At 42.6% G+C, this 17,312-nt stretch overlaps 1 protein-coding gene across 2 annotated transcripts in view; it reads right to left on the bottom strand.

Moving 5' to 3' along the window:
- Nucleotides 1–344: 344 nt before the first annotated feature.
- COG3 (component of oligomeric golgi complex 3) overlaps nucleotides 345–17,312 on the bottom strand; it is a 47,776-nt gene continuing 30,808 nt past the window's right edge. For both annotated transcript variants that reach the window (XM_025214727.1, XM_025214726.1), the window contains exons 17-22: nucleotides 15,360–15,448; nucleotides 15,118–15,252; nucleotides 10,334–10,409; nucleotides 8,580–8,707; nucleotides 5,633–5,731; nucleotides 345–2,448 (exon numbers count right to left, since the gene is read on the bottom strand). In XM_025214727.1, the coding sequence (XP_025070512.1) occupies nucleotides 2,419–2,448; nucleotides 5,633–5,731; nucleotides 8,580–8,707; nucleotides 10,334–10,409; nucleotides 15,118–15,252; nucleotides 15,360–15,448 (557 nt within the window). In that variant the 3' untranslated portion in view covers nucleotides 345–2,418. The remainder of the gene's footprint in view (nucleotides 2,449–5,632; nucleotides 5,732–8,579; nucleotides 8,708–10,333; nucleotides 10,410–15,117; nucleotides 15,253–15,359; nucleotides 15,449–17,312) is intronic.

Below are 17,312 nucleotides of genomic sequence, written 5' to 3' on the forward strand. Positions count from 1 at the left end.
CAAACACTACATTGTAATGAAAAAGTATGGGAAGATTAGCCCAAGAATAGCCATCAAATAAAATAGGGGCCGAATAATACCGGTACTTTCTGCTTTCAACTCCCAAGTTTGCTCTTAAGTAAAGACCAACAAGTTAAAATATGTTCTTCTATTATAACCTCAGTTTCTTCTCCCCAAGACAACTGCAGTGAAGAGACCATTTAGTCACACAAAATCATCAGTAAAGAAAATACAAATTTACTTTTATTACAACTATAAAGTGATTACTTTAAACACAATTAGCTGCACACTCAGTATTCAGGTATACACCTATCTGTGCCAAATAAAGCCAATTCTCTTACTCCTAATAAAAATAACTTGTCTTTTCTTAATTAAATCCTATGCATGCCTAAAGGATATTTAGTGTTTTTTCAATTCATTACAAGTCATCATGTTAAACAAACCTCAAGGTACATAAGAAAGCTTAACTCAGGCACCAAAATAGGAAGCAATTTTTTTATTAAAAAAACATTAAAAACAGCAAGATTCTAGTCAGATAATATAAAGCACTTTAAATTAATCTTTTGAAATTATTTACACTATTTGTATATGTAAATATCTGAAACTGTACATGTTTAAACAAATCTTCATTCAGCTAACAGGCTGTATAAACTGATTGCTCAAGTAACCTTAAACTCTGTCTCAAAGCTGTGTGGTCATTTTAGAAGTGAAAAGATTCAGAACAGTGACTACTGTAATACATATTTTCCCCTTCACACCCTTTCTGTACAAGCAATCATTACTTTGTAAAGCAATCATGCGGGTTTGTTTCTGTTTTTTTGTAAAATACTATAAAAAATACCAACTGTACATATATTACAAGGCATTGGACATTATTTTACAGCCTATATTCTTGAATAGGTGAAGGGAAAGGATAAGTTCTCTTCCTTGTTATTTCCTTTAGTTAATTTCAAAGAGTTAGATGAGGTCTTGTAAATACCATGTCTCTGTCTTCCTCAGAACGGTCTGCTACAGTGCTACTCGTTGTGGCTTTAAAACCTGCCAGTGTAGTACCCAGTTGGTTCATCTGTAACAGCATAACTCTTGCGTTAAGACGTCAAAGATTAATATAAAACACCATGCAAGCTGGAGAACTGGTTTCAGAAATGCATACATCTGCCATTTCAGTCCCGGTGTTGCATTCCATGGATCTACACAGTAAGGTCCCTAGTCACTGAAAACACTTAAAGCCACCTTTAGTGTTTCCTCCACTTTACGGACATGTATTTAAGCACTTAACCTTTTGAAGTAGGACATACCTTGGTTATGCAACATACACGCACTGCACACTGACCACAGCGAGACATTACACACGGACAGTTTGCTGCCCAGTGGGTACTTTTCTTCTGATCTATTTACTAAGATGATCTGAAGAAGTTTCCTCATCCAATGGTGCTTCCTCCTTTCTAAAACTTACTCATCTATAACAGTGCCACCCAAGTTCCACACAGTCACAGCTCTGCTACCAACAGCCTTCTGCATTGCCTACTGCATCCAAGTAGTCCCCTTCACCCATATAGGTGCATTGCTCAAACAGAAAAGAAAAAAAGAAAAAGAAAAACCCTTTCCTAAAACCATAAGTACCTGAGAATCTCAATGCTAAACCCTGACTTTACAATAAAGCCTTCAGAACACAGGTAGTTCCCTCACACACATCAGAAATCTTATTGCACAGCTTTTCATTGTAAATCCCACGTGTCCATTTCGTAACATGGGAAGAACTCTTGGAAAGTTCTTCACATAGAGCAAGCCAGAGTCAGAGTCCAGGGGTCAGGAATCACTGATTTTAACACAGGGCATTCAAAATACAGTGCATCAAATGTTACAGGAAAATCAGAAATTTCAGGGAAATGTAATACAAAATTTTCACAAACTGAGTTATGCCTAACAGGATTCTCAGGAGGTTTAAAAAACAAACAAACTGAAGTGTGCCTCTTAAAACCCAGTTCCAGCAACGTCCAACATTCACGTCTTCATTCAAATGTGCCGATTTTTTCGTTTCTTAAGTCTGGTTTCCTAGCAATGTTTTCAGAGTGTCTTAGGCAAATACTCTTTATCCACTGCACACATATCATATCCATGAAAGGAAAGCAAGGAAGGATTTAACTCAGAATCCCCAACTGGCAGATGGAGGCAGTAACTGAGCTTGTACAAGAATCTTGAACAGATTTTTCACCTTTAGAAAAAAGGTAAATGTGGTATACTTAAAAGTTACCTATAGCGCTCAATTCTTCCACAATTCTGTGTTAAGCAGCATAGAGACCCTTCATACAGGTTGGACAGCACACAGGGATCCTTTATTTATTTCAGGCAAGTGTCTTCACATCTCTTTCACTGATGTAACAACAGAAACTTACTCCCGACAGCTCAACCTTGAGACTATTTAGACATTGACAGAAGTAGATTCACCTTAAAAAAAAAAAACAAACACAAAAGCAGAACCATGTATTAGCTAATCCAGTTTTGAGATCAGGCCAGTTTTGTTTGTTTCAGCATCTACATAAATCTTCAGAGATTTAGGAGAACAAAGAGAACTACAAGGATATTGGTCAAAAAGTGCAAGCATCCAGTTCTGCTTGCTTGCTAACTCTTAGTATACAGTTACTGACATGACAGACTAGCTTTTTATCTGCTGTAGTCAGTTGTGCCAAAGCTTCTAGTAAGTCTGAGTACCAGCACTTAATTTTTTTAAAAAGTGACTGGGTATGTGAAGTAAATCATTTCAAAGATAAAGCAAGCAAACTCAAAATGTCCCAGAGGCAACATCTGGAATCATTTATAAACCCAAATCTGCAAAGCTTCAGAATAGTGACCCAAAAGATTGGTCCAGTATTTCCTATCCTTCAAAGTGCAGCAGTCCAATTACTTTAGTGGTGTAAGCTGGGGGCTGGCATCCTCTATAAACTGCAGGTTTGGAACAACCAACCCAGCTCCAGTAGAGCATGGGCCAGGTAGTTTTGCTGGTGCGTCAGCAGTAAGGTGGGTTTCCCTGTGCCAGGGCCAGGCATCTGGGAGCTGTGCCCATGCCACCACTGCTTCTCCTAGCCCCCTGCTTTCCTGCTGGAGTGTAAGCACAGCTTCCAGCCAGAGGGGAGCTGTGCCCACCATACTGTTGTGTGTCTCTAATCCCCAGCTGCAGCACTGCTTCTAGCTGGTAGGGAGCTGAGCTTGAGCCAGAAGCAGAAAGCTGCATCTCTGCTGCTGCTGCTGCTTTCCCCCCAACTCCTCCCCATTTTGCCCCCACAGCCTCCCAGGTGCAGTGTGGGCACAGCTCGAAGCCCCAGCTCAATTCCCCACCAGCTGCAAGCTATGCCCACATTGCAGCCAGGGAGCAAAAAGTGGCAGCACTGTGGATGCAGCTCCCCTCTCTGGAAGCTGTGCTCATGCCCCAGCATGACGCCTGTTGCCAATCCTTGGTATAGATACACAACATGATTATTTTAGAGTATTTTATTCTGGATATTAGTAGTAAAAAGTGGCTACAGGAACACTTCTCAACCTCGCTGCTTGCAGTTGACAGTATTAGAGCACTTGGCCACTAGGTGACCCAGAAGCTGGTTTGCATTCAGCACTGAGCCACTCCAGGATAAATTCAACTAGGGGAACAGACACACAACTGGTATACACCCGTCACTTTGAGGGGCAGTTTTACCCAAGTATGGAATGACCTGCACAATGTAAGGCTGCGCCTTGTGTGTCCAATCAACATATATCACAGAGCATAATCCATTTACTAGGGCTGTGCAAAATTTCGCTAGGTGTTTTGTTTCAACGCTGTTTCGAATGGTTTTTCAGCTTGAAATAGCGAAATCAAAACAAAATGAAAGGCTTTGAAACAGCCTTGAAACGAAACGAGGGCACTTGAAATGTTTCGAAAGTTTCAAAACATTTCGAGTTTCAAAGCTGGGCTGGCTTCCAGGGACACAGAAACTAAGGAGAGGGAGGGGGAAGAAGGGGGAAGAACTGCTCTGATATTGACTGTGTAGCTGGCCAGTGACTGTGATCCTTCCCTGAGGCCCCTTCCAATCCCAGTGCTCTGGGGGAGGGACAGAAAAAACGGCAGCGCCTTAACACACGTGCACACACATCACAAGTTTTGCTTGTCAGCAGCTTGACGTGCAGTTTCCCAGAAACCCCTGCATCTATCTCTTTGAAACTTGGCAGGCTTCGTGGCCTTAGCAGGGGCTAGCTACCATGCCTGCAAGTTTCGTGCTTCCCCATTATAGCCAATAAGTGAAAAATCGAAACAGTGTTGAAACAGCGAAACAGTTTCGACGAAACGAAATGGAACAGTGCTTTCGAAACGAAACAAGACTTGAAACAAAACACTGTCCTGGTAAAACAGAAGCCAAGCTGAAACGAAACGGTGCTATTTCACACAGCCCTACCATTTACTCTGTGGTAAACCTGTCACCTGTCCATGCCCCGAGATAAATCTACTTTAATCCACTGATTCATTTCCTGATCAACACAAATTTTTCCCCCTTCTAGGATTTCTTTCAAAAACCTCGTGGAGAAATTCTTTCCTGACCACAATGTAACTAAAAGTTTAACTGAAACTCAACTAAAACCACCACAGTGGATTTCATTTATAGCCAAGACCCCAGAGTAAAAATCGTTTTTTTAAAAAGCTACTAAATCTCTTGAGTGGTATGTGCCAGGATACCCTGATAAAGAAAATTCCTAGCGTTTCAAACATCTTTATGCTGACGTTTTTGTTTAAGTTTCCATAGATATTCAAACATTTTCCAGTTGTTTTTTAGTTCAACCAGGTCCTCACAATGCTTTCCCAAATTAATTGCAGGATGAAGAGGAAAACAGCATCAAAGGCAGGACTCTCTCATGTTTGGGGCTAAAGATTTTTTTTTTTTTTTTTTTTTTTTTTTTTATATACTAAGCACATCTGATCCCTCTTCACAGATATAAGGTGCTCACGGTGGATGGATGTAGGTCTCCACATGAGTCTCTGCTGTGACCTTAAGCAATAATAACCCACAGCAACATGTCTGATCACTAACACCAGTTATAAAACTAAGAGTATGGACGGACATACATACATACATACATAAATGTGGGCCAAAATATGTTGGGCTTTACTGCACGTTGGAGACTTCATGACAATTGCCCACACACATTCGTAACCCAAGGTAAAAGGAAGGTAACCCATGGCAGCTCAGATCTCAGCCTTGCCACATGTTAGCTGCCATCTGCTGTGAGCCAAGTCATCTGGCCTGCAAAGCCCAAGTACCACCAACAGTTTGGTGATGGACCAATTCAACAACACTACAGCAGCAGCCAGGTTGCATACATGCTGCTGGTAATTTGGTGCCGTAGAAGTGGTGGCTTGCTTCTGATGGAGCAGCATTATTTTAGACGGCTGCTCCAAAAGGGTTGTCAATCCCTGCCCTAAGTTATTTCTAAAGCTAAATAATTACATTTTTCTCAGAGTTCAAATTAATTCCTGATCAAAACATGAGAATAAAGAGGACTTGGGATAATAAAATTACCCATTAAGGTAACGTTGGACAATTAAACAAAAGAGAGGAAGTTGCATGAAAAAGAAAACTACAAAATAAGGAGTTTCAATATGTACCTGTTCCATTGAAGGACAAGCTATGATCTGAAGATCTTCACTGCTAAATTCTTCCTTTAACAAAGTATGAAGCTTCTGGAATGCTTGCTGAATGTTATTCTTATAAAGAAAAGAAAAAAATATTTAATATTGGAGTACCACAAGGTTTATTACAAACAAACATCTTGTATGGGGAACTGCTACTGAAGTGAATGGGGCGTGAGGTCAAGGGAGTCACTTGGTAGAACTTCACACCTGTGTTCTAAGAAGTGGTTCTCTGCTGAATAGTAACTATAAAAATAGCATTGAGAGGTTCCCATGTTGGTTGCTAGACAACTCCAGATCAAATGTGCTAAGTAAAAGATGTTCTCTCTCAATACCCTGCCCTACAAATTGAACCTGGCACCTAAGAACTAAACTGGGTTCTCTCTTGACCATCTACAATCACAAAATGTAGCTCCTCCACTAACCCAGTACAGCCCTCAGCGCCTTTGAACAGATGCAACTTATTGGATTTTAAGGAAGGTTTGTGCTACGCAAAAAAGGAGGAAAACTTTATTTACTTGAATATAAAGATAAGGTCCTCCCTCCGCATCAGCATGGGAGGAAAACACTCCTTGTCTTGCACTGAGCAGCCACCTGTGGGCAGCCAAGTGGGTGGAAGGAGGCCAGGAGCTGGAGCCCAGCACGCTAGGGCAGGAGCCACCTGGCTGCACACTCCTACCTGCCTAGCTGGGCATGTGCTAACTGGCACGTGCATCCACAGACACTGCCGCTCCCCTGTGCTACCTGCTACTCGGAGCAGCGCAGGAGGAGGAGGAGGAGCTGTTGGAGGTGGGGGAAGGTGAGCAGTACCCAAGCAGCTCCACTAGGAAGATGTGTTTGCTGACCAGGACCAATGGTGGGCGTGGGCTGCCCCAGGCTAGGCTCAGTCCCACGCAGAGCCCTGCAGGGACAGGCTGGGTACAATCAATTGGCAGGTGCCCACCCACAGACCAGATCCAATCAGTTGCTGGGCCACATCTAGCCCATGGGCCATATTTTGCCCACCCCAGAGTTATATGGTATATTATATGCCTTTTGGTTTTAAACTAATATCAGGCATAGTTTGTGCTATATACAAGTAGATACAAAAAAGTGCTGTTTAACAGTGTGTTTATGGAGGTACACAGGTAAAATGGTAAAAAGGTAAAATGCATCAATTCTGGATGAACCAAGTCTATGGTTACCCATAGTAATATGCCTATATGCAAATTACTACAGGCACATTTATTTCACAGTCAGTGTTTTCAAATTTGCCCCTCACTTCCAGTGCTAAGGGAGAACAGGGTCTGACTGTAGCAGGGAGGGGAAAGGGGTTCAGAGGGAAGAAGTTGGGAGGGGACAGAGTAAGGGGCCACCTTACCCCTCCTCCCCCAAGATTTATTTTCTCTGCTGTAACAGTAGAATGGAGACAAATTCAAGGCAAACCTCCAATAATTAGATTCTATACCTAAAAAATTATAACAAATTTATTAGGACTGTCAATTAATCACGATTAACGCATGCAATTAAAGTATTAATCATTGTTTGCATTAATTTTTTTAACACGTTAATTGCGCATGTGGTTTTGGAGCCCATGACCAGGCTCTGCTCCGCTGCTGTCACTGCCGCCTCTGGGCCATCCCCTAGGGCAGTGGTAGCAGTGCAGAGGACCACAAGGCAGCCCAGGCACAGTCTCCAGGCAGCTGCACCTGGGAGGGAGCAGGGGGGCTGGGACAAATCCAGGGGGCATGTGCCCTCCATGCTTTCCCCAGGGGCATGCACATCCATGGTAGTAGCCCCCTTCTCCCCCCGCCCCGGATGAGCCACCCACAGCTCCATCCCCAAACCCAGCCTGATCCCTGGTCCCCATTCACCCCAGCCCCTGCCCATGCCTCTGCTCCACTCCCTCCCTCACTGTGGGGGCCCCAATCGCCCCCTCCCCAGAACTTTCCTCCCCCACACTTATTTGCTGGGCAGTGTGTGTGTGTGTGTGTGTGTGTGTGTGTGTGTGTGTGTGTGTGTCTACCCGTCTGCCCCTCACTCCCAAGCCACAGCCTCCCCAGCCCTGCTGCTGCCCCTCTCTCCTAATCCACAGTACCCCATGTCCTGCCAAGGTATGTGAGAACCCCCCTCCCCAGGCTCCAAACCCACCCCCACACACACATAGCCTTCCACACCGTCACAAATTTCACTTCCCCCAACACACCCCTAACCATACAAAGTACCTGCATAATTTTGCATAACTTGGAGTTTTGCTGCACATACTTTTGAGTTTTTAGCTGTGTGATTAAAATCACAATTAATTGCAACTAATTTTTTTAATCGTGCAACTAACTGCGATCAAATTTTTTAATTATTTGACAGCCCTAAAATTTATAAATATTTCATATTTAGAACTTAATTATTGAAGTGTTATCTTATATTCAAATAAATACAGAGTAAATGTGGCACTTTCTCCGATTAGCATAGTAAACAATCTGCAGACTGAATGGCTAAAAAGAATAAGCAGTACATCTGTCTTCTCCTTTAGTCTGAAAAACAGTGTTCACCTCTATGGAGCTAGGTGCCACTTTTATACAGCTACTTTTCAAAGCAGAGTCATGCTACAATTTGTAATACTGCATTTACTTTACATATACATCAGATCTTTCCCATGATTACTGCCCAAGTTCCTAACATAGAATACAGAAACATGTGGTGGACCAGCTTAGCACAAATTCAAAAAACTCTTGTGGAAGTTGAAGAGAAACATAATGAAAATCGAGAAACTTAAGCATCTGTATCAATTAACTTCTACAGAAACAGCTATATCAATTTACTGCTACAGAAGCCAGAAATAAGAGTTAACAAGCTTAGAAAATACACTCTTACAGCCTTTAATCTATTGCATTAAAGCTGTGAAATCTATGGAAAGCATGCTGATGTGTATTCTAATAATACTCACCCTAACCGGCTTAAACAAAATGAATTCAGTGTCTTTATTGGACAAGTATAATGACATGCTTCGTAATGTTGACGGCAGCTTTGTTTTTATGATCTTGTAAGTGGAAGACACTAAATCAGTGACCTTTGCTGAAAGTAAAGTAAATTATTATTAGGCAAAAATTTGGTTCTCCGGATTGAAATATATGTCCAAATCATTCTCTCTACCCCATGCAGGCCAGGACCCTATGCCCTCCCCTCAGCACTCCACATGCTCCAGACACCACTTTTCAATGGCAAAAAACCTAAGTAGGGCTTGTTTTAGATAGATCCTTATCTAACTGGAAAGCTGAGCCTAAGAAAAATATTGCAGTATACTGCAATTTTTCTTTCCTCAAGCTGTTGATGAAGACTGACAGACTGCTTTAGACATAACTTCTGTATCTGAGATGGCTATGTAGCCTACTACACAAGAATGCTGTGCTGGATGAAGCATGGTTACTATATTGCTAGATCATTTTAATGCTGTTTGCAACAGAATCATGATGAAAATATTGGAGGAAATATTACAGAATTTTGAAAACTTGAACAGGTAAGGTTTATATGCTTTAATTATTTATTGACTCCAGCTTTTAAATATTTATCTTTGTTTACTCCTGCCTCCCAAATCACCAACACTGTGGTAGATATCAGGGGACAACAAACAGCCAAGATTGTACTTGGTGGGTCCAGTAAAAGATACTGCTTTCAGATTAGGGAATGCTCCACTGAAGTATGAACTTCACTTTCTTCCATAGCGTGCACACTCCAGCCTTGAAAAACAAGTTCTCACACCTTCCTACAACTCAGGCTTACTGGCACTACCCATCATACAACCTTCTACTTCATAGTTCACTGAAGAGAAACAAGTTCACTTAGGAACAAACTATCCCTACATCTCCACTTAGGTACAGAATTATCACAGAACAAATATTATAAAATATTCCCAAATGAGCCAGAGATTAACCAAAAGCTCAAGTTAGCCCTTGAAACTGCCTGACCTGCTCTGGAGCAGAAATTAATTATGAATTAACCTAATGGTTTTGCATTTTAAGATCTTGATGCAACAAAGGTTCGAATCTCTGAAACTGAATACAGACATCCCAATGTCACTCAGACATGCAACCTTCTAGGGCCTTTTGTAACACTGTGAGGCCTGAACTGCTCACGCACAATGACGCATTTTATGACATGTTCTCTTCCAATGAGAGACTATGGAACTGGCTTCCTATTTTGGGTAGTCACAAGAGTTAAACATGTAAAATGCTTACAAAACATGAACAGTAACTCTCAAAAACTAACTCAATTCCTTCGTACAGAAACTAAACCTGAATTTTAAAAAAGAATTCTTCAGGACACTTTTTAGTCAATGGTTGTCTCATAAATACATTTCAGCAGTCACAGCTTTAAGTGCTGAATTAATTTATCTACAAACTGAACTCATATTATGAAGCTTTTCAAGTACCAAAAGCCCTGATCTACAGGCTACAGAAAAGGATGACATCTAAGCTTACCTATTGAAAACAGCACAACGGCTAAAATTTATATTGCTTTTATGTTATCAGAAATTATAAGTAGGAAGGGTCTTGGTTTTTCTGTTCTGTATAAAAGAAAGATTATCTTAAAGTACATTCTATAAAATACGTGGAAAATTAACTTGCACTGCCTTTTTTAACCTATTTATTACCCTGCAAATGTCTCAAAACTAATATGAAAAACATAAAACAAAGTGAATACCTGGTTGCGCCCAAGGCTGCTGTGAAAGGTTGTACTTGGGACCTCCTTGGTTGGCCATTGCTTTTAATGCAGCTACCTAAAACAATTATATTGGGAGAATGAGAAGGGTTTTCCTCCCTGATCGGTATCTAAACCCCCCCACCCCAATCATTCTTTAATTGGCTTCCCCTTCCCTGTATGTTCCAAGTTAGAATATAAACAAAAAGTAAGAAACTGAATTTTAGCAATTCAGTTAAAGGCTTATACCCTGATTTTGGTTATAAAATTTACAGGAGGCTAATTTAACTTCAGTAATACATATGTTTGCTATACACAAAAAAAAAAGAGTGCAGAAAACTGTAAATAAAGGCAGCACTAAGCCCATAAAAGACAAACATCCATCTAATCTTGGTTGAAAAAATGCAAGTGCAGGAGTCAAAACTATAGCTTTTAAGTAAAACTAAGTTGTCAAAATGTCATATATTGTGTGGAAGTAAAATTCTTAAAATTAAAATCAGAAATGAGCCTAAATACTTCTATAAATCTGGTCTCTTAAAGAAACAGCTGCCTAAGGAAATTTACAGAAGTGACTAAGCAACCTGCTTGTTTAACTCCTGTAACTTTCAATGAGAGTTTTATTCGTAACTCATTTAGACACATTAGCAAATCCCATTAGACACTTATCTTCATTTTTAGGCATCTTAATAACTTACCTGGCTCATGGATCAAAACATTGTGGAATTACTCATTCTAAATGAGTATTTCCTAGTTACTCCAAATTCCCAGAAGCCAGGAAAATATTTTTAGTATCCCTACAACATTGCAACCACCATTCCTGAGAGGTCATGATCCACATTATAAACCTGTTTACACTCAGAAGATTTGTAACATTTAGCAGAGATAATGCTTTTCCTTTTCTGAGTACCTCATAGACATCAACTAATTAGCCCTGCTGCTTGATCTTTCTATACTGAACTAGAATATGAAAAAACTTCTGGATGAGATGCTCAGTATTACTACATTACCTCAGATGTACTCTGAACAGACTGAAGGACTTTGTGCCACTGTTCTTCAACCAATGGACAGATTTACTATTACACATGTAGCTTATGAAAAGCAATGTTTAAAAAAAAAACAAAACAAACCTCTGTGGACATGAGGCCTATCCCTCAACACCGTACATCAGCAAAAAAGATATGCTATTTAATACAGACTACTTCTACCTGCCAAGACTAAACACACTATCATTCTTCCATGAAAAATACTAACCTAAGGGCAATGGTGCTATGTTTTTAATGGGAGAGCATAACTTATATTGCTGCTCTAAGTAAAGGCATTATGTTTTATTCCCAGATACCTCTGCTGTTCTAATTTTGGTTCTTGTTCATAACCTGATTTTTGTCACTGTAACTCTGTTCTTATTTAACACTTCCGATATGATCTTCATGAAAAAATTTTACACGGGAAAGGAAAAACACCTTATGTTGATAGAACGTTGCAAAGTAAGTTATTTAAACATTATACCATCAAGTGAAAAAAATAGCATGCAGCCATTTTATTCGGTATGATACATTCTTTAATATGTACAGGAGCAGAGAATAAATCATGGACAGGTCAACTTAACTGTGGCATTTCCTAGCTCTTTAGTATAGCGGTGTCCTTGAAGAGACCCAGCATAGGTGAGGGTGTAGGCATTAATGCAGCCCCTGCCTGTCCCCCCTACCAGACAAGCCCCTGAAGTCCTGTAGGAATTCAGTGGTGGAGCTTGTCACAACCCAAAGCTGTGATTTTTGTTTTGTGCGCGCTTCGGCACTGCTAAATTATTTTCCCGCCAAATTGCAGCTTCTTTGCACGGTGGAGTTTTCTGCTACAAAGAACTCCGGTGCAACGGAGAATTTACCCGCCAATGTATAGCTTTCTTTGCATGGTGCATTTCTTTTGCATCTCAGAAATGCACGGTGCAAAGGAGTTCCTGCCATTTGTATTTTAATTCGAGTCCCATTATTGGCTTGTGTTAAATTATGCACACGTGGCGGCTAGCAATTGGCTTGCTAGCCGTATAAAGAGCTTGGGTGGTTTCCGCCCAAGTGGGAGAGAAAGCAATTGGAGTCCGAGAGGGAGAGAGTGAAGATCTCTAAGCACTGCGGATCCCTACGAACCCAACACATTTCTTAAGAAGGCAACAGAGGTCTAAACAGCCTCTGGCCTCTCCCCGTCGCCGAGCGCAATCCTAGACGTATCCCTATCCTATATACTCAATTGCCGAACCCACGGAGTCTTAACAACTCCGGGGCCTGAGAGCCGAACCAAACCCATGGAGCTTCAACAACTCCATGGGAAAGAAGTTGCCGAACCCGCGGAGCCTTAACAACTCCAGGGCCCAAGAACCGAATTTGTCATAGTCCTCCAACGAGGATTTAAGCGGAGCTGAACCTGGGAAACTGTCCAGCCTACGCCGTGACCATCTTGGGTGTAAGTAAATAATCTTTGAATCAACCACTACGCCTCTGTGACTAATTCTAGCCCATGCGTGCCTTGCCGCCCCGCGGTCCCTTCTGACCCCGCGTGCCTGGGCTGCTGGCCACAGCCCGCGTGCGCAAAGACGGGTCCGCATATCACTCCCGGCTCGCACATGGCGACATGGACGGGATCGGGAGGTGGCCCGCACAGAGCTGACCCCTGTTGATCCCACCCACCAATTTCTGGTCCCTCTAGGAGCTCCACAGGGTAGTTAAAACAGCTCCAGGGACTGCATCTTTGACACCCCTGCCTTGATAGTTGCCTTTGCAATCTGACCATTCTTTTACTGCAGTTGTCTCATTTTTGATGTTTCTGAAAGAAAAAGCAAACTAAATAAAAAGGAACTCCATCCTATGACAACTTATTGCTACCCAGGCGGGTCAGCAGCAGAGTTGGACCCTTCAGGTCCACTTGAGCTCTGCTATTTGTGTTAATGGAGTATGACAGCAAAACCAAGATGTCAGCAGGTAAGCACCATGACACAGCAGAAGACAACAAATTTGCCAGCTTGCTTCACACATTCTTGGTGACAAGATAAGAGGCAAGACTCAAGAATTCCAGGTCACTGCAATTCAGGGGACATTGACACCAGCCCTAGTCCACCCAGCAAGCAACGTTTGACTTTGCCCCATACCAGTCCCAGGCTTGTCTATTTCTCCCTGGCCCTCCCATGCTAAGAGAAGCCACTGAAAGGTTCTGCTCAGCCAGCATATGCCTGGGGAAACACAGCCAGGACAGACAGAACTGGTGCCAAATGCAAATGCCTGGTTCTAAGATATCTCTAGTAGACATGAGACCTGCAGTTTTTCAATAACTGAACAAGATGCAATTCAACAAGGAGAAATGCAAAGTGCTGCACCTAGGGAGGAAAAATGTCCAGCATACCTACAGCCTAGGAAATGACCTGCTGGGTGGCACGGAAGTGGAAAGGGATCTTGGAGTCCTAGTGGACTCCAAGATGAACATGAGTCGGCAGTGTGACGAAGCCATCAAAAAAGCTAATGGCACTTTATCGTGCATCAGCAGATGCATGACGAATAGATCCAAAGAGGTGATACTTCCCCGCTATCGGGCGCTGGTCAGACCGCAGTTGGAGTACTGCGTGCAATTCTGGGTGCCACAATTCAAGAGGGATGCGGATAACCTGGAGAGGGTCCAGAGAAGGGCCACTCGTATGGTTAAGGGCCTGCAAACCAAGCCCTACGAGGAGAGACTAGAGAAACTGGACCTTTTCAGCCTCCGCAAGAGAAGGTTGAGAGGCCACCTTGTGGCTGCCTATAAGTTCATCACGGGGGCACAGAAGGGAATTGGTGAGGTTTTATACACCAAGGCGCCCCCGGGGGTTACAAGAAATAATGGCCACAAGCTAGCAGAGAGCAGATTTAGATTGGACATTAGGAAGAACTTCTTCACAGTTCAAGTGGCCAGGGTCTGGAACGGGCTCCACTCTTTCCTGCCTATGCAGGGGGTCGGACTTGATGATCTATTGAGGTCCCTTCCAACCCTAACATCTATGAATCTATGAAGATCTGAGCAGTATTTCACAAAACAGTAAGAGGTCCATCTCTATGCCTTGGGCTATACCCTTGATAAATGTCATAGCTAGGGTGACTATAAGGAAAACCAGAACATCCAGGACCCTGTCCCCCATCCCCAAGTCAGTGGCACTGCTGCAGACAGTGGCAGAGGCCAAAGGGGAGGGATGTGGGCAAAGACCAGCAGGGAGATGGAGCTGCATGGTGCACCATGCTGCTCCAACTCCTCCCAGACTGTGCCCCACATCCCTGTGATTCTGGGATACACAATTTAATTTTCAATGACCGGCTGGAACTAGCCTTCAAAATCCAGAGCTGTCCCAGGCAAACCAGGACGCATAGTTACCTAGCCACAGCCCTAATTCAAGGCAGCAAAGCACTAGTTTCCCAACAAAAACAGTGGAAGGATACTTTTTAAATTGGACAAAAACTTATTTTTCCTTAAGCTCATTCTGTGACATAGCTGAACAATTTTTGCTGGAATTTAGAAAAAGGCAGTCTGAGGCAGGTAACTGGCAGGGTATATTTGAGCCCGAAAAGTAAATGTTTGGCAAAGTTACAAGCCACTGAAAACAGTTTTAAATGGCAATTGCAGGTAACTTTCATTAAAGCAGGTAAAGTAAATGCAGGTAACTTTAGTATCAGCTCTACCTGCAATAAAATTAGCATTAAACAAATGTCAATACTACTTAATCTAGCCGGTTAAGGAAGAATATTCCTGTTAACAGTGAATCTGGAGCATCTTTGTACCTTTGACATGAACTCCTCCAGCTGCTCTATAAACTGCTTAGTTTGCTGTTGAATAAACTGCTCACAAGCTGATTTCAGATGACGGTCCACATCTTTCTTAGAGTCAATATAATGCTCTCTGATTTCTGGAGTGCCCTTGAAGAGAAGACAACAATTCACTTCTCTTTATTTGCCCAGAAATCACCATGCATTAGAAAAAATGATAAGATGCGTCCTACATGGAATTAAAGACTCCACATTACCTCCAGTAAGAATTGTATCAAGGCATTGTTGCTGTTTAGCCTAAAAAATCTTGGAACCGTCATAGGGTTCAGGATTTTAAATGCTGCATCTGTGAAGCAGAAAGTCATTCATGCTGTAAATGTGAGGGATTCAGCTACAGTAATTTAAACAGAAATATTTTATTATAAGTGAATAGCACAATCATTTCTACCATTTCTCGTTAAAGCCATTGTATTGGCACTACATAAAACAAAGAAAGATGCAGTCCTTTCCCCAAGCAGTTTACAATCTACTATTTATTATTACCAACAGCACATGGTGCAGCACAAGAAAATTCCTGATCTAATGAAGGTACAGGCTAAATGAATACAGTACATAAGTGGTTCACAAATGTTTTGGATCAATGTACCACTCTCAACTCTCCAAATTTCTCCTAGACCACCATGCTCCCTTATTAACAAGCTTTTAATTGAAAATACTACACAGGAAACGGCAAGTGCCTAGTATGATCCACAAACTTAACGGAGCCTTCCATACCAGTTTTGGAACCAATTATGTCAACCAAAGCACACTGGGACATACAGAGATCATTCTTGGAGCCAATTCTGAAAACCTTTTGCTTTGTGTGAGGTGTCTTCCTGCAGTCAAGTAGGATTATTCACACAAGCGGGGAGTCAGTCTCTCCAGTGAAAGCTTATAGAATTCACCCTATACAGCTTCCATACACCAGCAATGAATGCATTCGGTAATTCAAAACTGGCAGACACATGGCATTTTTCCTCCCTTTTTAATTAGAAAAAGGGGACAAAATGTCTATGTTGATATGGCTTCATGTTTATGAGCTTTGTAGAAGCAAAAGAAAAGCAATAATGCCCAAACAGTAAAACATAGCGTGGAACTGAAACCACTTTCTAAAGCAGGTGAGACAAAGACATTAAGGAGATGTCATCAACATGGCCAATTTTTTTTTTTTTTTTTTAAATGAACTAAAAGTAAGTTCAGGTATTGCCTCTGGCACCAACATCCTCTAGTTAGTTTTCTGTTATAGATCTCCATTTTCCTTTTATTCTCAAAAATATTTGTCTCCATTTTGTTTCTGCATAAGACACCTGCACAGACAGGAGAAACCAACTATAGCAGAACTGGCTACATTCAAGTGTTGTTAAATGTACAGAGTAAACAAACAGAGAACTGCTTTCTCTCTATTCTTTCAGCTATAATAATCTAATAGCGTTATAATACTTGGGTATAGAGGTGCACCGATATATCAGTCTGATATCGGACCGGCACCAACAGAAAGAAAATTAACATTATTGGCAAATCAGCTTTTTCTGGCCGGTGTAACCAATAATGTCACCAGTAAATTCTGCATGCATGCATGCAGCTGCAACATGCACATGGTCAGGAACGCAGCCTGGCAGCTAAAAGAGCAGCATCTGGCCGGTAAGTCTGTGGGGGGCAAGGCATATGGAGGCGCAGATCGAGGCCCCCACAGTAAGGGAGGGAGTGGGGCAGGGGTAGGTGCTGCCCAGCCAGGATGTTGAATGAAAGCCTGGGGCTGGGAGCCACAGGTATCTCATCTAGGGAAGAGGGGGAGGGCAGCTCCCTGCCACTGTGCACACCCCCACGGGAGGCATGGAGGGCATGCGCCCCTCTGGATTTGTGTGCAGGGCAGAGGTGGGCTGGGGCCAGGGGCTGTGTCAGCCTCTTCCCAGCAGGGGGGTTGGGCCAGGGCTGCACTCGGGGCAGGCAGCAGCGACACTGAGCCACCCCAAAATTTACCGTAGCCACCCCACCCGGCACCACAGCCACCTGCCCTCCCCCTGCCCACTCCAAGTGCAGCCCCCTGCCAAGAAGAGGCCAGCACAGCCGCTGGCCCTGAGCCCACAGCCCGCCCTTGCCCCACACACAAGTCTGGGGGACACATGCCTCCCCTGGGGGTATGTGCAGCAGCAGGGCGCTGCCCGCCCCCA

Source organism: Alligator sinensis, unplaced genomic scaffold (assembly GCF_000455745.1).
Source record: "Alligator sinensis unplaced genomic scaffold, ASM45574v1 scaffold1219_1, whole genome shotgun sequence".
Taxonomy (NCBI): domain Eukaryota; kingdom Metazoa; phylum Chordata; order Crocodylia; family Alligatoridae; genus Alligator; species Alligator sinensis.